Source organism: Gymnoscopelus microlampas (genome assembly GCF_963454915.1).
Source record: "Gymnoscopelus microlampas genome assembly, chromosome: 10".
NCBI classification, from domain to species: Eukaryota; Metazoa; Chordata; class Actinopteri; order Myctophiformes; family Myctophidae; genus Gymnoscopelus; species Gymnoscopelus microlampas.
In genome coordinates this window covers 13,453,935-13,479,153 of record NC_139947.1, presented here as the reverse complement: position 1 = coordinate 13,479,153, position 25,219 = coordinate 13,453,935, and the positions used below count along the sequence as shown (strand labels likewise).

The window sequence follows — 25,219 nt, the reverse complement described above, 5'->3', positions numbered from 1 at the left end:
AAAGCTTATAAGTCACATCTGCGTTCCATTCAATGTGTCTGTAATGTAATTCCTTGACTCTGCACTTAGCTGGCCACTGGGAAATTCGGGAAAATTCCAGAACGGCCGCGGCATTTACGGGCCGCCAGACGGCCGGTGGGCCACCCAAGACAACTGCAGCATGTTTTGTTTTTTTTGGAAAATCCCAGAGCTGAATTTTGGTCCCAGCACGCCCTGCAGGAGAGTGAGAGAGAGGTGAGTGGGAGCAAGGAAGGAGAAGGAAGGAAGGAAGGAAGGAAGGAAGGAAGGAAGGAAGGAAGGAAGAACGAAAGATTCAAACATTCATACATATTTTGATTATTCATCAAAAAATACACTCATACATCTCATTATTATGTGTTTTACTTTGTATACATACAGTCTTGGAAATGGCCAGCAAGTTGTGCAGACATGCTAAATCAAAGTAAAGCCAACAACAAATCACAGCCAAAGTAGGCCTGAAGATAATGCTAGCTCAGGTCACCCCAGGCTATATGAACAAACAAAACATTGAGGAGTTGTAAACAATCTGGCTTCACTTGCTTCTACATAACCAGGAAATTAGGTCTAGATGTGTGGATAAGCAGGTAAATAGGTCAGGACATACAGTAAGGCCATGTTCACGCAAACAGTTGGTCCATGCACATTGCAACAGAGAGCAGGGACATCATTTGAGGACTCAGCCACCCCCTAGCATTCACATTCAACCTCAAATTCAGATTTTATTTATGCATATCTTCTCCATTTGAAGGTTTCTTTTTGTTTTTGGCAGATTCATCTCATTTTAGGGAAGCTGAGTGGATCTCAATGCGAGCCCGTCCATTTACATGTGACACATACTGTACAGTATGTTATTGGGGTCACTTTTGGTCACCCTCCAGTTTTTAGCAGCTGCAAAGCAGGCTGGGTACTAGTCCGACACCTGAGTGACCCTAAGTGTCATTGGCTGTCCTGGCTGTCCTTCACTCCTTTAAGCCAATGGCGACACGAATGGGGAGACGGCCCGCCCCCCGCAGTAACCGTGCTCCGCTGCGCTCCCCTCATTCACAGACAGTGCAAGTTTTACTGCAGCCTCAGGCAGGAGGGTTAGCCTAAATGCTAGCGTGCTTCATTAGACCTAGTTTGCCTATTAAGTTATTATTTGGCCATGTTCAATACAGAATGCAGCTGCTAATAATATGACTGTCAAGTCATATTTATTTCTTGTTTTTTTACTGAAATGATGCCTCTGACACAGAGCTCAGCTGATTTTAACTGCGATCCTGCAACTTTAACATTAACCACTAGCATACACTGAATGTTGCATGCATGTTGTTCATATGTGCTGCTATTCTGTGTTGTAGCAGCTGCAGTGGATTATGCAACCAGCATTGGCAGGTCCATTTAACGTCTGCAGATCGGAAAAGCTTTATGAAGATTTCTTGGAGCATATAATATATTATTTACACTTTTTATGTACAATTGCTTTTAGAAACAGTAAAGAAGAGGGGAGTGCTTCTGGCAGTGGTCAATGCCCATTATACTATAATTGTCTCTGTGCCCATCTCTGGTGATTTTTTGGGGGAAATTGCTCCACCCCCTGAGCTGCATTTTCTTTGTTATGATGGTCAGATGACAAATAATAATAATAATAATAATAAATAATAATAATAATAATAATAATAATAATAATAATAATAATAATAATAATAATAATAATAATAATAATAATAATAATCTATTAATGTCACATGACACATTTTAAACTTTTGAAAGTGCTCCATTCCTCCAAAAAAGCAGTGCAGCACTATAAAAGAGCATCCTGAGCTTGGGGCTGTATCCCGTAGCAGGTTTAAACAAAAAGTTGTGGCAGTTGGGGGAAAATAATGCCATGTGTGAACATGCTGTAAAAGTGATTTTCCCAGACCAGCTCACTGTTTCAGGTCATATAGTGGCTCTTGAACTCTTTTCTGCTTTCAGAACATAAATTTATGAGCCATCAAATCAAGCTTTTTGTTGAGACTAACGTCTCTCCAGAAATGTCCCAGCATGTCTTATTGGAAACCCTGAAAGCATTTGTGCATGTCCATATTATCAGCTATGGAGCAGACTGTAATAAAGAGAGTACTGATAAACTTTGGGAGCTTTTTAACATTATAGCAGACAGACAGTATGCTGCAGTACATATCCCCAACCCCCAAGTTCTATTAAAAAACAATCAGTCTTCAAACTGAATTTGACTTGGCCTCTACAGCTAAAGTGGAACAACTAATCCTGAAGGCTTGCCATGCCATCTGATATTTGAACAGGGGGATAAATCAGGCAAACTACTTGCTCATCAAGCACACCAGTCCTTTGTCTCAAGGCAAATAATGCAAACCAAGACCACTTCTGGTTCCATAGGCTCTGTCCAGATTAATGTTGCTTTCTCTGACACAAAAAAAACGGTATACCTCAGAATGTGAAAATGACATGCTCATTTTACAAAACGTGTGATTATTAAGAGAGCCAGCATGTCACAGGAGTATGTTCTCCCCGTTTCTTTTCAATCTGGCAATTAATTTATTGCCTTTTCACTACGACTGTGCCATACATTTGAAGGGATAGCTTGAGGTAATCCACTTAAACACTATATACATAGTTTAATTTTCCTAAGGGCTCTATACTAGGCCTGCTCCTGTTTTCACTCTACATTACTTTCTTTGCCAAAAACATGTGATCTACAAGCTCACAACGCGCCGCATTGCAAAGCGTTGTGAGCTTGTAGATCCACTATTTTTGCCAAATGTTCACCCCCCCAGAATAGGGATGATGAATATAGATTTTGCTAGATTGGGATGCATGAGACTTGCAAGCTTCCTATTCACTCTTTAGTCTCCTTATAAGTCTCTGCAGGCAGCATCCTCTGTTTTCTCAAACACTTACATTCTGATTGTAATTCAGGAAGAGTTTTGGTTGGCAAAGCCCTTCCATTATGGCACCAATTATGGCTAATCATCTCTTTATACACCAGTTATGATAGACATGGCATTTTGTGCCTGGCAAGGGAACAGAATACAGTTTATTAAGAATATTTATATGGATGGAATATTTGCATCCTTCGAACAGATATAGCAACAAAATATAATCTACCACATGCCCACTTCATTGAATATTTACTATCAAGGAATGTTTTTAAGAAACAACTTAATTAAGCCTCTAACTACCCCAGGTGATGCTTTGCAGATAAAAAGGGCATAATCTTGCACACGTAGAGAACTATTGGTAAGATGAACCCTCAGTTGTATACAATAAGAACACAAGGAGATCAGGACTTAGGCCCTCTGCTTCTAAATGAATATGAATAAATACATACCTCATCTTGCAGCAATCATACAATTTAAGATTTGCATCATACATCCACTTTATGTAGCCAAATCTGGACCTCACCCGTAATAAATGGTCATGCTATTGTCTGCATGCATTTTGGGGTTACATTTTTTAATCTCTTAGCGCATGGGGTTTCAACTGGTGGTCTGTGGACCACTGGTGGTCCTCGAAGGTATTGCATGTGGTCCCTGACCATGCATTTAGTTACGTAGGAGAGTGAAGATTTGTATTTTATGTTATTTTATCGGCCACATTATGGTGGCAGCATATGGTAGAATGCATTTTTCCCCAAGTTTGAGCCAAATCTTGGGGGGACGAGCTCAGTTGATCTCTTTCCAGTGTTATGCCCGTGGGCATATGGACAGGTATCTGGGCACTGATCCTCTGAGTAGACCAGACCCATTGAGAGATGTATTACCTTGAGCCAACCCAGAGAGAGTAACAAAGTGATCTGGGAGAAGGCGAGTCCTGGGGGTGAGGCCTAGTAGTAGTTTGCATTCCAGAGGGCTAAAGGATGTTTAATTTAAAACTTGAAAATGTTAAATTTACCCCAAGGGGAAAAGTCTAATATTTTTCTGTATTCATCAATATTTTCTAGTATTATTAATACTAGAAGATAATTTGTGGTCCAGCCTGCTGGGTGGGTCGTGGGGTTGAGAGAATGGGTAGTAGAGACCAGAGGGTTGGGAAAGAGGTCTGTTTATATTTTGTAAACACAAAAATCCCTGAGGGCAATTGTTTCCATTGTGGTCCTGTGTATTCAATTCATTCAGAATATTTTGAAAATGAAACAGATGTTTGAAAGAACAAAGAAAGAAAGAAAGAAAGCAACAGAAAGAGAAAGATCGAGAGAGAACAGCTGGGGCAGAGAAAACACACAGCCAGCTTCATGACAACCGGTTTTAAATGCCATCCCCCCCCTTTTTGCATACAGGGCCGACTTGTGCTGCTTGTGCGCTGGGTCAACCTTCAATAAGACATGGTAAACTGAGCCTGGTGGAGGGATCAGGTATACCTGCTGAGCCCAGCCCTCTCTGTCAACAAGTGAAGTGCTACAAGGCATTCTCTCACACAGTACTACAACCTTTACATTCATAACATACACATACGTTCCACAAAAAACATAGACCTACTGTACGACCCTTCTCTACATTGCAATTACTCATCACGCGGTAAGGTGCAACACGTTTACAGTGTGTGAAACACACACAATACACATGAACAAACACGTCTCTGTATAGGCTGTTGAATAGGACACGCAGTTGCCCTGGAGGCGTTGTGGGCTGTCCTCACAGTGCACTGTTTGTGCTGACGGTCTCAGGTGCTTGTTCAGCAGGTGAGCGCTCACAGAGAGGATATCAAGATCACCATGAGGAATCTTTCTCTGCTGTTGCTGACGGTAGGCATTACTTTTTCTATTCTATTGTATGGATGTATTGAAGTTATGAGCCACCGGCTGGAGTTGATAATACACGCATCGATCTGTGCTGTTTCATTCATCTACAGATGGGCCATACTGTGTTGGAGCAAACAGTTCCAATTTCAAGTGGGTCTACTCTGTTGTTAATAAGGAGAGCAAGTTGCCCATTGCTTTTCAGCTGGTAAACAGCAGAACAAAATGTCTGCCTAGTTATGGCACTCACCATGTGTATACAGATCATGGTGTTTTATTCTGTTGCTGATTAAATATTTAATTTTATGTAAAACATTATGTTTTGAAATATTATTCATGAAGTTTATTATTATTATTATTATCATCATTATTATTAGTAGTAGTAGTGGTAGTAGTAATAATAATAATAGTAACCTGGAATTTATATAGCGCTTTTCTAAGCACTTTACATGTGTGTGTGGGGGAGAGGGCGAAAAAAACAACAACTGTATTAGGAAAAAGAACTAAGAGCAGTACTACTACTACTACTACTACTACTACTACTACTACTACTACTACTATTATAAAAAGCATTGCACCAATGCAAAATGCAAATCCAGTTTGTACAGCCGAGCAGTGATAAAGAAACGGCTGTGTTCAAGATTCCACGCATTTGTGAAAAAGAATGCAAAAACGTTCCTATCCTGTACAAATAACTGTCTCAGGACCACCCCTTCCTATAGACAGAATAGGCACCACTCTCGGCTCGGGGCCCTCACCTCTCTTTTTTTTGGATTTATCTTTATTGATAGGACAATAGGCTGACAGGAAATAGTGAGAGAGAGATGGGGAGTGACATGCAGCAAAGGCCGTTGGGATCTGGACTCGAACCCGTGACACTCTGCCAGGCTACACTGAGCCTATAGGTGCCTGGACCGCTACGCCAGCGGCCCAGGCCGGCCCCTACCTCTCTGTCTTGGCTGCCCAGTAATTTACTGATGGTGAGGAGAAGAGAGACCCCTAGACCACCTACAGAACTACAAATCACAGCAGTGGCAGAAGTTCATATCTCGTTAGTGTTGTGATTTCGGTTGACCACATAATGGTCCCTATGAGTCTCCATCTATAAGGATGGTGGTGAGTGAAGGTTTCCGTTGAGACGCACGCACGGAGAACCAGTTGACACCAGGCAGTATCACATGACAAGCTCTTGTCATCGCATCACAGATAACAATATGCTTACGTAGATGCACGTGCGTGCTGAGTCAAGCAGATGAAAGTCATAAATCATGACAGTTAGCAGATTTTATAACCTTGAGAGCTGGAGCATCACATTGCTGCCAACCGAAAGAGAAAGAGAAGCAATTATAGTAAAAAATCCCGGGGCATCTGGGTGGTGTCTGGGTGGTGCCTGGGTGGTACAGAGGTGTGGCACTCACACACCATCGCAGAGACTCGTGTTTAATTCTTCACAGCGGTGCCTCCGGCTTGGCCGGGTGCTGTGACAACACGCTTGACAGTGTGGTGAGGGATCGGTGTCCTTGTCACTGCACTATAGAGAGGCCTGTTAAGAGTGCCTGTTCCTGGGGAGGGGGAGATAGTGTGAACCATTGTGTGCGTTAACGCACATTCCCCTGGTTAAACTCCTTGCTGAAAAGAAGCAGCAGGTAACTCCATGTGCATGTGAGGAGTTACATGCTAGTCTACACCCTGTCCAGGCCAGTTGTAGGGGTTGGCAGTGGCACGGGCCACAGCACATTTGGAAATTGTCAACAACTAAACTGGAGAGAAAACTGGGGAAAACATCATCACATTACTAAAATGCAAGATTGATTGATTGAGTGATTGATTGATAGATAGATAGATTGATTGATTGATTGATTGGTTTACCAGGGATAATGCACAAATATGTCAGTTTCCACATAAAAACTGTTGTGTAAAAGCAGTGAGGGTATGTAAGAGCAGTGTCAGAATTGAAGTGGTGTAATAATAATTACCTATGATTGCAAGTTTGGTTTGCTTTAAGCCATCTTCAAGTTTGAATGTAAAAGTTATGTAATTGGTGCTCTCTTAATTCAGTAGGAAGACTGGGAGGCTCTAACAGAGAAGACAGTTTGCCCAAACATGCGTCTGTGTTGTACAACAGTCCCCTCTGCCGCTATATCCTGCCACTACTGTCCTTCCTTCCTATAAAATGACTCGGTAGAGGAGGTGCAAGTCCATTTAAAACCTTCAAAATGAGACGAGCATCTGCAAAATGTTTAAAACTATCAAAATATGAGTCACGTGCAGAATAACAGGAGCGTGCTTCATGCGTAAATGTAATTATTTACCTCTAAGCTGCCATTCACTTCAGATAAATTTGTGTTGACGTTAACATTTTCTTTGCGTTCCCTTCAGTGTACAGTACACAGTTTGACAGCGGTATCTTTATTTGAAGGGTGGATGTTGTTGAAATAATAAAGGATATGTGTGTTGAGGGTCCCTGTTAATAAATTGCACTTAGGGCCCCAATAAGGGCACGGCAGCCCTTGTTGCTCTTTGCTTGGGTGTAGAGATCAAGCAACACTAGAACAGAACAAGAAAATAACAGAGTTAGTAAAGCATTTTGAATGCCTAGCCATGCACTGTTAAGTGTTAATGTAACACTGAAAGTGTTAAAGTAAACAAGCCATTTATCACTTGCTATCCTGAGAACATACTGTAGCTGGGAAATGAAAAGTGAGGAAATGAGAATTCATTTTCCATGCTTTTTTGCATGTGATAATATCACCTGCTTTGAATATTGCATGTTAATTTAGTTTCATGTTTAGTTTGCATGTTAATGCTTTACCTGTGCACAGTGGGTGAATATACATAACAGATAGTGCACACACAATAACATAGTCAACTGACATGCAGAGGTCAAATTACTGCTGTAACTGGGTCACACGAACCCACCATGTAATTTGCCAAAATGATCCATTTTAAAGCAACGGCTCAATATGTGAGAGTGATATAGGCGCTCTTTTTCAGCTTGTTTAAAAATTGCATGGGGTCTTAGTTTACAGTTAATGCCAACATCTGATTATAGATTGCTTGTATTCCAAGCGTCACCGTTTGCAAGGTCTGCCGCCAGCCAGCCAAACAAAAGTAACACATATCTTTATTTATACTCAGTCTTGCATGTTGCATCGTTCAATGATCTGTGAAATATGTTCTAGATGAGATGAATTGCTACGGCATGTGGTTTCACATATTGGTTTTATTATACCGTTATTTTTTGGTATTTTTTGTTGTTGTTGTTAAAAAGGTTAAAGTACTATATTCTGATAGTAATCATCGCTACAGAGCGTTTGTTCGGTCACAGGGGTCTCTCCAGCTCTTTAGTAAACAGAATATAGTACATTTTAAGCCAATCAGGTGAGAGCACTGAAAAAGCATTTTCTATGAAGAGCTGGAGAGACATGGGAGACTAATTTTACTGAACAAACACTCTAGCAATGAGTGCTATCAGAATATAGAGCTATTTAACACTTATTTTAACCAAAGTAAATCACTTACCCTACCTTTAAAACATAGAAATAGCCTTTACTAAAACGGGTGACATGTCTTTGTTTTAGATTAGAAGAATGCATGTGAAATGTATACCATGGAAAGATGGATGAATGATGAGTGGAAGCAGACTGACAGATATAATTTCAGGTTTGCTTTTTTTAATCAACCTACAAATTGGTGGACAAAAGAATAGATAAAAACAAAAATGTATGGCTTGCTTTCTACACAGCTGTTGCTCAATATTCCCATTGTATCTGTTGAGTTTACTTCAACTGTCATTATAGGCTGCCCTGCAGGGCATGGCGCTGAGTGCATGACACCTGTTTTTTTTACAAATGGAGCCCTGGTTTTATGAGCTTGGTGTAATTGTCAATTAATATGAACGCCATGTTCCCATGCTATCATTAGGTTGCCTTGGCGATGGTCCTGGCACAAAACCACACAATGAAGAGGCGGCCAAAGAGGGTGTGTTAAGTCTTTGATCATTCAAAACCATTCCATACAGATTGTATTGTACTGCATTATGAAATAAATCCCAGGCTTAATTCATACATAGTAGTGTAAGTATTTTTTAACATAAAAAGCGCGTGGACTTTAAATACGGACCATCATTTGCTGTCTCTGCCGCCCTCTCTGTCCAACAGGAACTATTGAGACGTTCCAAACGACGGTGGGTTCTGTCCACCATTGAAATAGTAGAAGAAGATCCAGGACCGTACCCCAAAGAGGCCGCTCAGGTACAGTAGATACAACCCACATTTCACATGGTAAAAACATACTGTATAATGATATACCGGCCTTCATTAGATGGTGGCCAGGAACAGCACAATCAACAAATTAAAGCACATGGTGTGTGTGTGTGTGTGTGTGTGTGTGTGTGTGTGTGTGTGTGTGTGTGTGTGTGTGTGTGTGTGTGTGTGTGTGTGTGTGTGTGTGTGTGTGTGTGTGTGTGTGTGTGTGTGTGTGTGTGCGCGCGCATGCGTGTGCACGTGTAGATGTGTCTGTGTGGGATTTTTATTCATTGCATTCAAATATAGTTTCATTATGCTGTGTCTTAATATCTCAATGCTAAATGTTTTGTGTAACTCACTTTTGAAATATGCCGTGCAATTAAACTTGCCGTTCCTTCTCACCAGATGTTTAACGACAAAATAGGTGATCACAGCAGTAAACACAAGTTCCGCATCTCGGGGATGGGTGTGGATACGGAACCACGAGGAGTGTTCTCCATAGAGGAAACCACTGGCATGGTCTTCGTCCACGAGCCAATCAACAGGGAGGAACATGAGATGTTCCATGTAAGACAACAATGTCACGCAACGAACTAAAGTATTTTAGAACTGTTTTGAAGGTTTATTGTATGGCATTAGAGCTCGCAATATATCGTTCACCACTTAATCTTCCATTTCAAAATGGTTTTATTGTAGTCTGTGTGATGGCTGACTCACACCTGACCACACCTTTGGGAGTCAAACTTCTGTAATTGGACTCAGAGATAGGTGTGACTACGCACCTGTTGTACATCGGGATAATCAATGCACACAGAATAAATCAGTTATTCCCACACTCAGGGAGAACCACTGTGTGGACCAGTGGTGGAGATTAACTAACTATATTTACTCAAGTACTGTACTTAAGTACAATTTTGAGGTATTTTTTACTTTACTAGAGTATTCCCAAAATGCAATACCTTTACTTCTACTCCAATACATCTCATACTTTGTAGATTTTGATTATTATTACAAAACATGCATTAACCACTTCATGCCCTATATATTTCGGCTATTTGAAAATAGCCGATCTACAAGCTCACAACGCGCCGCAAAGTTGTGACGTGTTGTGAGTTTGTAGATCTGCTATTTTCAAAAGATTTTCACTTATTTTGAGAACTTGAAATGGAACATTTTGAATAATGAGTACTTTTACTATTGATTCTTTGGTACTAAGTATATTTTGATGCCAATACTTTTGTACATTTACTCAAGTAAATTTTTAATTCCAAACTTCTGCTATATTCTACGTGATAGAGTATGTAGAGTATTATATTGTAGTAGGCTATTGCTACTTGTCCACCACTGGTCTGGACAAAACATTATATCTGCTCTCCCCTGTAGCTATACAATTTATTTTCCATGTATTACCACAGCATGGTAAGCTAATTCTGCTACTTCTGCATAGTTTCCAGGAAATAAAGAACTTTGGAGGACCCAAAACCTTGGCTGTGCGTACAATTGAGCCTGCTACATTGATAAAATATTTTTCTTTTCCCACAGATCTCATTTGATATCTTGGACTTTTATACAGACGAGCTACTGGACAGGACATTGTCATTTGATGTGGAGGTGCATGACATCAATGACAACGCACCTTACTTTCAATACCCTGTCATGAAAGCCACCGTCAAGGAGAACGTGGCTGCAGGTGATTACATGAAAACATCAACAGCTGACATCCGGTTTTCCACGTCACGTAAAATTCGTATTTGTCCTCATACAGTTATACCACTGCAATCGTACAGTTTCACTTGCAGTAAATTGCTTGGCAGCCTACTCAAGTTTCTTTGCAATAGATAACCAATCAAGAGATAATTCAAGCCATACAATTTACAAGTTATATTCAGATTCTACAGCCATAGTTGTGCAGTTTTCTTGAAACACTGATTTGATCTTATTATCAGAATAAAGTGAAAATGCTGTACAACACATGGCCTTCCAAGGCAAGTAATACAAATGAACTCCAAGGAATTATAATAATCGATCACACCAACCAAACGGCCATAGGGGTAGCCATAACTGAATGGGTAGAGAGGCCGCCTGGGAACCAGAAGGTCCCCTGCCCACCCCACGGACCCCGGTCTACAGTATGTGTCCCTGAGCAAAACGCACCCCTAGGCTAACTGCTCCCTAGTGGTGGAAAAAGTACTCACACTCTTTACTTAAGTAAAGTATATAGAAATATATAGAAATACTTTGTTACAGGGAAAGGTCCGGAATTCAACATTTACTTGAGTAAAAGTACAAAAGTATTGGTATCAAAATGTAGCAAAAGTAGAAAGTACTCATGTCCTATTTCAAGTTTTCATATGTATGAAAGATCTTGTGAGCTTGTAGATCGGCTATTTTCAAATGGCCGAAATGTATATAGGGCTGAAGTGGTTGATGAATGTTTTCTAATAATAATAAAAATCTACAAAGTAACTAGGAACTAAAGTTTTCAAATAATTGTAGTGTAAAAAGAGTAGTGGGGTAGAAGTAAAAGTATAAAAAACTGTAAATACTGAAGAAAGTAAAAAATACCTCAAAATTGTACTTAAGTACAGTACTTGAGTATATGTACTTAGTTACTTTACACCACTGTAACTCTCTGAAAGCTGTATTTATAGCACCCACTGCTCCTAATAGTTAGGATGGGTTAAATGCAGAGGACAAATTTTTATGTGCAAATGTACTGTGAGAAAAAGAAAACACCCCAAAGGAATTGGTACCATATTATTATTAAACCTTTTCTTATTTTTCTCCCCTGTTTTTTGTTTTTGCTTCCTATGCTATGTGGTCACTCAGGGCTCTTGCCTGTGCAGCTACAAGTATACGACTTGGACCAGGAGAAGACAGAGAATTCCACCGTCACCATTAGTGTTCTTTCCCAGGAACCCAAAACACCTAAACTGGACGTGTTTCAGCATAATGGCAGCAGAACGGCACAACTCCGCTTTGCCGGCTGTTTTGACTATGATGTGAGGCTCTATTGAATATACTCATGTAAACACATACATACATACATACATACATACATACATACATACATACTGTGGCAACCCAGGGGACGTGAGCATGATTCCTACGGAGACAAATGACACGAAACATAAAATGTCTTTAATAAAGGGTTCATGGGAAGGGTAGAGTGTTAAAGGGATAGATCACCCCCAAAATGATTTTTTCCTGTCGATTAGTCACCCCATGGAGACTTGAATTCATGGATTTTTTGTTTTTGTTGCATTCCTAAGCCAATAATTTGATGACCATTTGATAATTATTGGCTTAGGAATGTGACAAAAACAATACTTATACTCAGTAAAATATCCATAAATTCAAGTCTCAATGGGGTGACTAATCAATAGAAACTAAATATTTTTTGGGGTGAACTATCCCTTTAAGCTTCCTCTAATCTGTGTTCTATGGACTTATCTAAAAGGACTGTTCCACTGTCCTGTGGAACAGAGCAGACAGAACTGTCTGTTTGCCATTGTAAATCCAGTTTCCCAAACAGTGCTGTTTGGGAAACATACAAACATGTTTTGTGGGTTGCAGGTAGGCTAAATATCCCATTGTTTTGGTTCCTACATTTAATTATTTTCCATTATTATTTCAAAACATTAAAAAGTTTAAACAAATAAAGTCAACTTTTTCATCAATTAAAAACAATTCGAACATTTCTTAAAAGTATTTTCTTTTAAAAAGTAAAAAGTCTGGCTCGAGAAACTACTCACCTTCCACATGAACCCCAGTTTGACTCTGGTCAAATAAGTATATCGTTAACCTGTGCTCCATGGTTTGACTCCCCCTGGTTTGCCAAAACAATCACATAAAGGTTGTTTTCATGGATGCTAATTACGTGGCTATGTTTGCTAGTAAATGTTTATTTTTTGGGGGTATTTCAGAAACACAGCCAGTACAAAATCATCATTGAAGCAAAAGATCATGGAAAACCAGCTCTGTCCTCCACTTCTGTCGTCAATTTGTTCATCACCGACACCAACACTCATGCACCCACCTTCAAGATGAAGGAGGTAAGGTTTATATTACATGCATAACTGATTCTTTTTTCATTTTTTTTCATCACAGCTTGAGAACAAAGCCTTGACCAGCAACATTATTATAATTATAATTTTAATTATAATTTTAATTATTGTTTTAATAATAATGATAATAATAATAATGATATTTATAATATTATTATGATATATTATCATCATGTCCATTATGATAAAGGAAACCAGAAATCAATTTCTGTTCATTTTAGTACCAAGGTCAGGTGATGGAGATGGAGGTCAATAAAGAGGTATTGAGGATCCAGGTGGAGGACAAAGACAAACCCAACACGCCTGGCTGGAATGCAGAGTATTATTTCATAAAGGGAAATGAGGATAACAACTATAAGATAGAGACTGACCCCAAAACCAACGAGGGAATCCTGACTGTCATCAAGGTAAATGCATTTCTCTTGATTCCCGCAGACTGCATGAGATAAGATAAGATAAGATAAGAGAAGATAAGATTAGATAAGATAAGGTGTTATAGAAACAATAGCAACAAGGTTGAAATACAGGAGAGGCAAGAAAGTCAAGAACAGTTAAAGGACCACTTCATTTTATTTTGTATCAATGTGAGAACTTAACTGTTGCTTGTCAGTCACATTTCCAGTGACCAGTAGCTATGTGGCTGTAAACCTCATGTTGTCACTGCTTTCCAGGGGAAGGATTTTGAGAGGACCACCTTCACCAAGTTGCAGATTGGAGTGAAGAATCCGGAGAAAATGTTTGTGTGCGATGCTGATAAGAAACCAGCTGGAACAGCTAAAGAACCACCTCCCAGTACAGTGGACATCACAATAAAAGTCATCGATGTCAACGATCCGCCGGTGTTTGTGAACAACCAAGCGAACATTTACCTGAAGGAGGAGGAGGAACCAGGGAAAGTGCTGTTCAAACCCCAGGTCACCGATGAGGACTCTGACGTCGACGAAATCAGGTTGGAGACTAAATGTGTGTCTGTTTCCTGCAACATGTACAGTTAAAAAAAAGTGTGGCAGTAGAAAACAGTGGTGGAAAGCAACTACAGTATGTACATTTACTTAAGTCCAATTTGAGGTATTCTTACTTTACTGGAGTATTTCTAATTACTAATACTTTTGCTTCTACTACGTTATATCTCAGAGGCAAATATTGTACTTTTGCTCCACTACAAATATTGGAGAACTTAAGTTACTTGTTACTTTGTAGATTTTGATTATCATTACAAAACCACTTATATATACTTTGGCAATTTGAAAATCTACAAGCTCACAACGCATCGCTTTGCGACGCGTTGTGAACTTGTAGATCTGCTATTTTCAATGGATTTTTATACATTTTACACATGAAATTAAACTTGTGAAATGGGACATTCTGCATAATGAGTACTTTTACTTTTGGTACTTTAAGTACATTTAATACTTTTGAACTTTTACTAAGTACATTTTGAATACCTTATTTTAATTGTAACAGAGTATTTTTACATTGCGGTATTGATACTTTTACTGAAGTAAAAAATGTGAGTAGTTTTTCCATCACTAGTAGATAAATACATAAAAAAAACAAAAGATAACACTCCTTTCTCTGATTGTCCCTGTTCAGGTTTAAGCTGCTATCCGACCCAGCAGGGTGGGTCACTATTGATGAGAAGACAGGGGAGATCAAAGCATCTAAGAAGATGGATCGGGAATCACCCCTTCTTGGTGGCAAGAATTCTTACAAAGTCCTAGTCACTGCCATAGACAATGGTATGAAATATGATATTACCTCAAATGTACTCCAGTTTTTCAACCTAATCTCCATGTCTTTATGCAATGATGATTACTAGTGCTATAAGTCCGTCAACGCTCTGTATCACCGAAGCAACCAATCCATAGCACCACAGATTGGGAATGTAGTAGTACATCAAAAGATACAGATATGTCCCAGTTCATTCTTGGTACTGCAGCTGAGCTAAGACAGCAAAGCACCATATGGTCAGAGCATGACAGAATGCTGGCATTACATGTAATCAACTGGGTCAAAAATATATATATATTTCTGGACCACAATTGAAATATAAAAGTGATCATTTCCAGACAAGACACCATTGTTCGTTCAGCACTAAATTTTTCTTTCTATCCCATGAAAAAAAAGAGACGATTGATCTACAATCTGGTGTGTGTTGCCACATCTAGTTCATTGTCAGTCCAACTGGCTGACCAATGCTATAACTTCATCACTCAGTGACTGACTAGCCTCGGAATCCCAGCCTTTTTTTTTGTTTCAAAAGTGACTGACTGAATGAGATGGCAGTCAGACAGCGACATTCGTGTGAATTGCACACAAATAAAGCTAAATCAGTCAATGAAAAGAGTGAAGAGTGAGCATAATGCTGCAACTAATCCAGTGGTGGAAAGTACATTTACTCAAGTACTGTACTTTTTTGAGGTACAATTTTGAGGTATTTTTTACTTATGGAGTGTTTCCAATTTTCAATAATTGTATTCTACCCCACTACTGTACATCTCAAAGGCAAATATTGTACAATTATCTGAAAACTTTAGTTACTAGTTACTTTGTAGATTTTGATTATTATTACAAAACAACTTCAGACTTTGGCAATTTGCCGATCTACAAGCTCACAACGCGTTGCAAAGCGGCACGTTGTGAGCTTGTAGATCTGCTATTTTCAAAGCATTTTTATACATTTGGAAACTTGTGAAATGGGACATTCTGCTATATGAGTACCTTCACTTTCAGTACTTATATTTTAATGCCAAAACTTTTGTACTTTTACTCAAGCAAATTTTGAATCCTGGACTTTTACTTGTAACTCTACTTGTATTTCTACATCTTTTACTTAAGTACAAAATAGAGTGGAGAGTGAGCGTAATGCTGAAAATTGTCCCCTGTGTTTCCCAGGAGAGCCTCCAGCCACAGCCACAGGCACCGTCCTCATCCACCTGGGGGACATCAATGACAACTTCCCCATTCTGGAGGAAAACAGAAAGATCATGTGTGTTAACAAGGAGAGCAAGATCATGGTGCCAGCCAAGGACTTAGATATGGAACCCTACGCTGGGCCATTCACCTTTACCCTGGGGGGTGACGACGAAACACTCAGCAAGACTTGGAAACTAGACCCTTCCACTGGTAAGCAGAGCTTCAGTCTTGTTCTTCACCCATAACTTTTTGTCCTTATCGTCCTATGGCAGCGATATTTTAAAGTCAGACTCTCTGGAAGCCAGTGCAGATATCTGAGAATTGAAGTAAATTCTACGCTCTTAGTTCTAGTTAGAACTCTAGCAGCTGCATACTGAATTGCCATTACAATAGTCCAATCTGTTGGAGATAAATGCATGGATGTGTCTTCTTTGGACATAAATTCTCCTATTCTTGCTAATTTGATATTTGACATTGTTAACAATTTAATGCAACATTTAGATGTTAGATTTGGTTTCTATCCTTCAAAGACAGGGAGCCAAGTTAAGTCTTTCTCCCTTGGCTCCTATATGTTTATAGGTCATACTACTGGGGCTTCTAGACTCAAGATTCAGATTCAATCCATTATTGCTATTTCAATTACACTTATTTTGGCGTGTGCTTGGTGTATAAACAGTACAATACACATGAGCAAAACACAGAGGGACAAGACAAACACGAGCACACTGCAAAGAGCAACATGATGGCACCATACAATACCACTGCAGTGCATTCTGGTAGACTCTTGTTGAATCAGAGGTTACATTAGCCCTATTTTATACTTTCAAAAATGTTAAATGTAATGTAAATAAAATAAATATATAAAAAAGTTAATCGACAAACTCATGAGTCACATCGTCGATGCATTCTGAGCTTGTAGATCTGGTATAAAAGGAAATTGAGGGTGAACAAATCAAACCATTTTTCATTTCACCTATGACATGCCCAAAATAGGGACGCCGGGTTGAAAGTGATAAATGAGTCCACCACATATCTCTCATCCTATAGGTGACGCAGCTGGCCTCATCCTCCTGAGGAGCCTCCTCTATGGGAACTACTCTGTGCCCCTGATCATGCAGGAGCAGCAGGGCATGCTGACAGCAGAGACTCTAGAGGTGGTCATATGTGACTGTGGAGAAGGTACTGAGTGCCGCGACGACCTGCCTCTAACAACCCAATTTGGACCAGCTGGGATAGGACTGCTGTTCACAGGACTTCTCCTCTTTCTGAGTGAGTCAACCGATGACCATTTTACATGCTTTGTTCAGTGAATAAAACATTATCATAACCATGGTAGAGTATGTTAATAATACTAAAATGTACTTTATTAAGTTTTTGGTCATGGTCTCCCTGATCTTCCATTTCTTCTACCTTCAAGCCATACATACTCAAATATCCAGTGTTAATTTATCCATTCGTAAGAGTTATTATTTCAGGCTTTTCTTGCCTTTATTAGTCCACACACAGTGTATAGAGACAGGACACAGGGAGAGAGAGTCGGGGAGTGACATGCAGCAATGGTTCGGAATCGGGAATTGAACATGGGACTCGCTGTCAGGCATCAGAACCTATGTACACGCCTTCACTACTTGCCTATATACACTGTACGTACACAGCCACACTGCGTAAGATGGTGGGAGAAACCAAGACTAAAATGTTTGGGTTCTGGCTTGGATCAATGGAACTACTAACATAGTATACTTCTAAGTTGCCATTTATTTGGGGGCCCGCATGCAGTATCTGCAAAGGCCACCAGCCCACTGGTTGTAAAGCGCTGATCTACAGTACAGTGTTGCTGTTGGTCTTCATGTGTTTGTTTCATCTCATTTTCAGTATTGCTGCTGGCCTTCATGTGTGAGTGTGGGAGGAAGTTCACAAACATTCCAATCCAAGACGAGGGCAACCAGACCCTCATCAAGTACAATGATGAGGGGGGCGGTGCTGCATTAGAGGTGTGTGTATGTGTGTGTGTGTGTGTGTGTGTGTGTGTGTGTGTGTGTGTGTGTGTGTGTGTGTGTGTGTGTGTGTGTGTGTGTGTGTGTGTGTGTGTGTGTGTGTGTGTGTGTGTGTGTGTGTGTGTGTGTGCGCGTGTGCGTGCGTGCGTGGAGTTTATACTGTATGCCTCTGTCTCTGTGTATTGTTATTTCTATTGTTTTGATATAAATATGCATGATAAATATGCATCATAATGCATGCCATGTCTATTCACAGGACATAGATAGCGCATAAGACCATTTTTACATATGTGTGTAGTATGTTTCATTTCATACAAAATAAACTATGGCATGCTTTGAATTATAGTCATTGTGCTAAACATTTCATATGGTCATATGGTCCAAACAATGTTGAAATTTGGTTGAATCTAGCTGGGCTTGATGCGCTGCAAGTCCAACTATTGTTGATCATTTGTATTTGTTGCTTCTGTCAGCGATCGAGGAACCAGAAGTAGTGATTCCATCCTCCACTCTCATTATAAAGTAACACTGTTTCGTTCAAGTTCCATCATTGCAGTTTCAAGAAAGGTGGGAAGGGATAGACAGAGACTGAACAACAGATCAGATATCAACATGGCAGTGTGAAATATATACATATGATATATGCATAAAGTGCGTGGTTAAAATAGCAGTGGGATCAGGCAGTAAAAATAGCAGCAGATGTAATGACAGATACATAAGGTGTGTGGTTTAGGGAAAATCAATAAAATGAGGCAATTAAAATAGCAGATTATGACAACCTGTACTGTGTGTGTGTGTGTGTGTGTGTGTGTGTGTGTGTGTGTGTGTGTGTGTGTGTGTGTGTGTGTGTGTGTGTGTGTGTGTGTGTGTGTGCGCGTGTGCGCACGCATGACCAGGTAACTCCTCAACCCGAAGTTCTTCCAAAGTTCTACATGTCTTTAACGTCATGTCTTGCTCTCCTGCTGTCATCCTGGTTTGCAGGTTGAACGGTATTTCTTTACACACTATCCTGTGCTGTTCCACCATCTGCTTGTCCTAACTGTCCATGGACTGTCCATCTCCCCTCCCCTCCCCTCCCCTCCTCTCCTCTCCTCTCCTCTCCTCTCCTCTCCTCTCCTCTCCTCTCCTCTCCTCTCCTCTCCTCTCCTCTCCTCTCCCCTGCAGGCTGAGCCCACCCTGTTCTTGCCTCCAGTCAGTGTGGATGTGGTGGATGTGGTAGACGCCGGCCTGAAGCAGTCTGCCCCCTTGCAGGTAAATGGAATAAAAACTGGTCATTATGTTATTACAGTACATTATCATTCTCCCCTTTTTGTTTCATGGTTGGGCCTCCGGTGTGTCTGTGGGAGTTAACCACTTAAACCCCATGTGGGTAACTGGAGCCCATCAGGGTTCAATACTAGTGTCTTTTCTATTTTCTGTTATTGTGGGGAAAGCTTTCGCTTTAAAAGGGAAAGCTTTAACTGTAAAAAGCTTTCCCCACAATACTGATGCTGAGGTTTTCATTTCTCATTTGATTAAACAATGAAACCCCACAGTATAAATTATTATTTATGGTCCCCCAGGATCTATATTTGTCCCCTCCCTTTTATCCTCTACAAATGTCTAATCTGCAAGTTCACATCGCGTCGCATTGCAGCGCGTTCTGAGATTTTAGATTGGCTATTTTTGCAGACTGTTCGCCCCCAGCATGGGGACGCTAGGGTTCATGGGGTCAAGGGTTACGTATCAGGGTGTGTGTTCCACAAATTGTGAACATGTCATCATGCTGAAAATGAGCAACCGTCCCCATAGAAACCACAGGAGGAGGAGGAGGAGGCCAATTAGCAGCCTCCAAAAAGGAGTGCAGCAATGCCCTGTATGTAAACGACTGACAAATATAATACATGCCATCGTTTATCTCTTTGTCTGTCGTACTACAGAAACATGTAGTACGATGAAAGCCTGTGGTAGATGATGTTGTCCTTTACCAAACGATTGGGTTTGGTGACCAATGGACTGTGGTGTTTTTCAGTAATGTACAATACTTTATAATGCATGCTATTAGACTGAACCACAGCAATGTATTTGTACTAGGCTTAGCAGGGTTAACCTTTAACAGTTAGTGTAGTGACATACCTACAGCATGAAAACAGGTAGTCCATGTTGCAACATGCGGTTGTATAACTTCAGGCTTTAGGACAAAACAGACCGGCCTTGTTACAGAAGTACTGATCACAAGACATAGTCTGTAATGTATACCTTCCAAGATGCCATAGATCAGTGGTTTTCAACCTTTTCCATGCCAATGACCCCTAAATTGATATCAATTTGGCCGTGGACCCCCATCTGAAAATGTTTTGTGCCAGGGACCCCCAGAAGCAAAGATTTGAAATGTTCGCTTTAAAAAGTTTACATATTCAAGGATTTGCACACATTTTCACGATATTTTTTTTTTGCAGATCTACAAGCTCATAGCACGGCACTCAGTGCCCCGCTATGAGCTTGTATATCTGCTATTTTTGAATAGCCAAAGCTAAGTGGTATGTTAACTAATTTAGCTGGGGACCACCTGGTACCTCCCAAGGACCAATGGTGGTCCCCGGACCACTGGTTGAGAACCACTGCCATAGATTATTGTTTGTGGTATGCGGTAGATGGATATAAAGAATTATGGAGTTGATCGATTATGTATAGTATCTATAGTGATTATGCAGTGTCACTATACTGTAAACTGTAAAGCCATTTAATTTACAAATAAATCGTATCAATTTTGAATTTGTTACACAGATTTTACCAATTTGGGATCCTGACTTATGGCCAAAGCTGTACCAGTTTGTTCGAGACTTCCCATTGACCATTCTATTTGTTCTTGTTAAGTATTGAGAAGCACTGGTTACATTCGACAGACTGAAAATACTTAACAATTGTCTTTAAATCTCTAGTCCTTCCGACAGACGATGGAGCAGGTAACGGCGCAGAACTCATCCATGTACCAGAGTGCACAGCAGACACAGCAGAATATGGTGAGCCACAGTGGTGGAAAGTAACCAAGTACATGTACTCAAGTACTGTACTTTTACTTTACTTTAGTATTTCCAATTTTTTATACTTTTACTTACTACATCTCGGAAATATTGTACTTTTACACTGCTACAGTTATTTGAAACTTTAGTTACTGGTTACTTTGTTAGATTTAGCCTATTTGAAAATAACAGATCTATAAGCTCACAACGCGTCCCATTGCATCACATTGTGAGCTTATAGATCTCTTATTTTCAAAAGATTTTTTATACATTTTTATTTTACTTTTGGTTTGCTTTTTGGATTTTAGTTTAAGTACGGTATATACTATATATTTTTGATGCCAATACTTTTGTACTTTTACTCAAGTACATTACATACCTTTACTTAAGTTTAAAAAAAATGAGTATTTCTTCCATCACTGGTGAGTCACCATCTCCTTGCACGTGCTGTGCTGTAGGTTTGTTGTCTTCTTTGTGTCTGCACGTTTACACCCCTTTGGAATGATATCATATGGAAACCTAATTTCACAAAGCCGTTATAAATTAGTTTATATTTCATATATTTCATATTTACTTTGCTGAAACTGCTGGGAATAGGCTCTATGCACAGCAGCCATATTATAACTTCCTTCACAGGTGTTACCAATGATACTAATGAAGGCTCTGTTCCATTTAGGGTAGCACAGTGGTTTCCAGGACCCCCATAACTCTGAGAGTGTACAAATGGAACCCATTTGGTTCCATTTGTACACTCTCAGAGTTATACACTCTCAGAGTTACACACACTCTCAGAGTTATACACTCTCAGAGTTACACACCCGTAAGGGGCCATTTGGAAGCCCATGAGGGTCCCTGCCTCCTGGACACCAACTTTAGACCCACTGGTGTAGCAGAGTGTTTCCAGTGTGCTAACATGCACAATATCAGCACCCTGACTCTGTTTGACCAAGAGTGGAACAGAGCCTTCATTAGTATCATTGGCAACACCTGTGAATGTCTTCACAATATGGCTGTTGTGCGTAGAGCCTATCTCTACTGTATCAGGTGAACATACGAACACTTCTGACAAAGTGCACGGTTTATGTTCTCCCGCCTCCACAGATGAGCTCCGAGATGACTTCCATGGGGGCAATGGGGGGCGGGCAGCTGCAGCATCAGGCCAACGACACAATGAAAAGCCTGGGTGGGAGACAGCAGAACAGGGTGAGTTATGGCTGTTTCACGTTTGTCCACAAGAGGGCCTCATAAGCCAACTCTTAATACAGGTACAATTCTGGCACAAGTGCTACATTACTAGGATACTTGCACAGGTGGAGGATGGACCACTTATGTGTAAAGGCTATAATCAAGTTCTCTTCCATTCTTTCAGTACTCCACGTGGAATACAAGCAGGATGACCACTGCTAATAGGGTGAGTGATGTGGTTTTCATTTAGTGTGCACAGAAAATGTAAACTTCACTGATCGGTAGTTCTTCATGCAAATGCAATGATATTTATTTACTGTACAGCGCTATATTAATGTATCTGCTTTTTTTTTGTCTTAACAGCAGCATAATTCTGCAAGGTATTCCCGGTCGTTTTCCATGCTGTCGGATCAACACATCACAGATCACATAGAGAGGGTAAGACTCACAGGACAGGTCCGACCACATGCTGCAGAAAGCCTGCAGGCCTCTAGGGATGAGGAAACAGGCACAGGCATGAATTGTAAGCCCTGTGGGTCCCCGCAGGGGTATCGATTATACCTCTGTACAGACAGGTTGGGACATCATTCAAGAATAGATTTACCAGACAATGGCTAAATAACACATAAGCCCCAATGAAGGTCATGCATGTGAACAAACAAGCAAGGACACTTCTGTTTTTTTATATTATAAGAATCACCAGTTCATGGCTATACAGTAGATTTACTAGCTACATGTAGTAGCTACTATCAAACATTCAAATTAAGGTTTGAAATTTTCATTTACTAACTATTGACATGGTATTGGCTAATGTTTGTCGGTTACCAGTATTGTCCAGTTATATTGAAGATATTATCTGCATCTATATTGAAGATGTTTATACAGTATATTCAACAGTTCACCACTTAAACCCTATATACTTCAATGACTGGAATCCCCCAGGGGTCTTTAATAGGCCCCCTCCTTTTTTACCTCCACACCAAATTTCTTCTTGTAGAATGCTATTTTCAGCTTGTGGAACGCTATTTTCGGCAAATGTTCGGCGCCAGAATAGGGATTCATGTGCCATTTGAAACAAAGACATTGATGTTGTTATTGAGTGATCTGTCTTTGAATCAGTGAGCCTTAAAATTATCCCTTTTTTTTATACGTCTCTTCCACAGAGGCTGTACATGATCGAAGGAGACCATCCTGCCCAGACCACCTACCCAGTGTACCAGCTCAAGGAGTACGCGTATGAGGGAGAAGGCAGCAGGTGTCAGTCCCTAGACGAGCTGTCTCTCACCAACCTGGATGACCTGGACTTTCTAAAGGACCTGGGGTCCAAGTTCAAGACTTTGGGAGGCATCTGTCAGCAGGACATGCAGAAGAAGAGCACACAACTTTAACCACTTAAGCCGTCCACATTTTATACTTTGTCGCACCGACGTGTCGTGCGGCAAAAATAGCAGATCTACACAACGTGTCGCATTGAGAGCATGTAGATCTGATATTTTCGCTATTTTCAAGGTTTGGGGAAATTTTGGAACATCTCTGCCTATAATTCTGTGCCCAAAATAGGGACGCCAGGTTGAAAGTGGTTAAATACCTTGCTGGATCTGGACTTTTGATTGGACAATACCATCATCGTCCCACATTTGAAGGGCTACGGACTAATCTTTTTTTTGGAGGAGGATATCACACAGCACTGCTTGGATTTTATAACGTGGATTTCTGCTGATCGGCTCTGGTTTCTCCTGCAGAACCGTGTTTATGGGCTTTAATCCACGAAACGAGACACTTTTCTTTGTTCCTTTGTTTCTTTGTGGCTTGGAAACACACGAGTTGTAAAACTGGTGCGCTGAACAAACATCATGCTCTGGCGGTTTCATGGAGTGTGTTTTCATAGGTGTACAGGGCGTGTTTGCAGGGTTTTGATGTCACTACTTTTAAGTTCATACTTTATATTCATCACCGCCGCCTCTCTGGGATTTCAACAGCACAACGTCACTAACTGAACAGATTATTATCAGGATGGGAACCTGATGGATGCACTGTTTATTCTTAAAACAACAACATTGCATATGTAACACCCGAGAGATTCAAACCTGGGTCTCCCGTGTGAGAAGGGACAATAAAGCCAAACATTTTAACCACTAGCCTAAGAGGCGGGATTCCCCCCTTGGCTTGAGGGAGATACAGTATGAGGTTTTTGGTCTTCAGGTAGAGGCACTCTGCTCCATACTAAATATAGTACAAATGTATTCCAACAGTCTTTAATTATTGTCATCTAGAGTAACAGTGGAAATCGGACTGATTTACATAATTGTTTTCCCCCACTGCTAATGGAACAACAGTCCTGTTGCATGTGCTAAACCTCTATAAACTTGTCTGGACTATTAATATGTACAATATCTGATGCTGTTTTGGATATAATGTATGGATATCTTGTTACATAATAATTACATGCAGTAGATATCTCAGAAAGCGATTTGTAAAATGAAGCACTGAGTCTCAAGTTTCTTTATTAACTAATGTAAAACAATTGTTCCTTTGGAAATACATTTTGAAAACATATATGATTTACACTACTCAAAGATAGAATTAAGCATTTTCAGAAGGCTATTGTACTGTTCACTTGCCAAGCTCCCATTTTGGATAATCAAAAGGTTTTCATTCAAAATGGCAGGAGTGTGATTGCCTGTATATTCTTATATTATGTAAATATTCTATCTGGAGGCTGATATGATATCTCACATACATAAACTCTAATGTGAGAATCTGGCATGAAAGGGGATTTGATCCAGTTAACTACACATAACTTTAAATAGTTTAAACATCAAGCAAGCATATTTAGAAATGAATACTTTGAATCAAAGAATGAATGCATAAATGAAGACTATCTGATAATGATTAAAGTGTAGTTGAACTGAATACAGATATTAAACTCCAGTGTTAAAGTGTTAAGGCCAACTACTCAAGATGCTTTTTTTTTTTACTGGTTAATTTCATTGTTGTTTTTTTCCAACATGGGTTTTTTCTTTTTACAATTAATAAAATACTTCAGTAA

The 25,219-nt window shown here is 40.1% G+C and overlaps 1 protein-coding gene across 1 annotated transcript; it reads left to right on the top strand.

Moving 5' to 3' along the window:
* Positions 1-78: 78 nt before the first annotated feature.
* On the top strand, positions 79-25,219 carry cdh26.1 (cadherin 26, tandem duplicate 1). The gene is made up of 20 exons (XM_084068075.1): positions 79-234; positions 4,688-4,765; positions 8,684-8,740; positions 8,920-9,012; positions 9,412-9,573; positions 10,549-10,696; positions 11,836-12,008; positions 12,933-13,061; positions 13,295-13,480; positions 13,745-14,022; positions 14,667-14,812; positions 15,969-16,199; positions 17,037-17,258; positions 17,862-17,980; positions 19,148-19,234; positions 20,905-20,985; positions 22,087-22,188; positions 22,355-22,396; positions 22,534-22,608; positions 23,334-25,219. Exons 2-20 carry the CDS (start codon positions 4,736-4,738, stop codon positions 23,556-23,558), a joined length of 2,586 nt encoding a protein of 861 aa, XP_083924201.1. The 5' UTR covers positions 79-234; positions 4,688-4,735; the 3' UTR covers positions 23,559-25,219.

Bases quoted from the DNA above. Each gene is read 5' to 3' on its own strand.
- cdh26.1 (XM_084068075.1), top strand. From the start codon at position 4,736: ATGAGGAATCTTTCTCTGCTGTTGCTGACG. The intron at 4,766-8,683 runs GTAGGCATTACT...TGCTATCATTAG, and splicing joins TTTCTCTGCTGTTGCTGACG to GTTGCCTTGGCGATGGTCCT. The intron at 17,981-19,147 runs GTGTGTGTATGT...TCTCCCCTGCAG, and splicing joins GGGGCGGTGCTGCATTAGAG to GCTGAGCCCACCCTGTTCTT.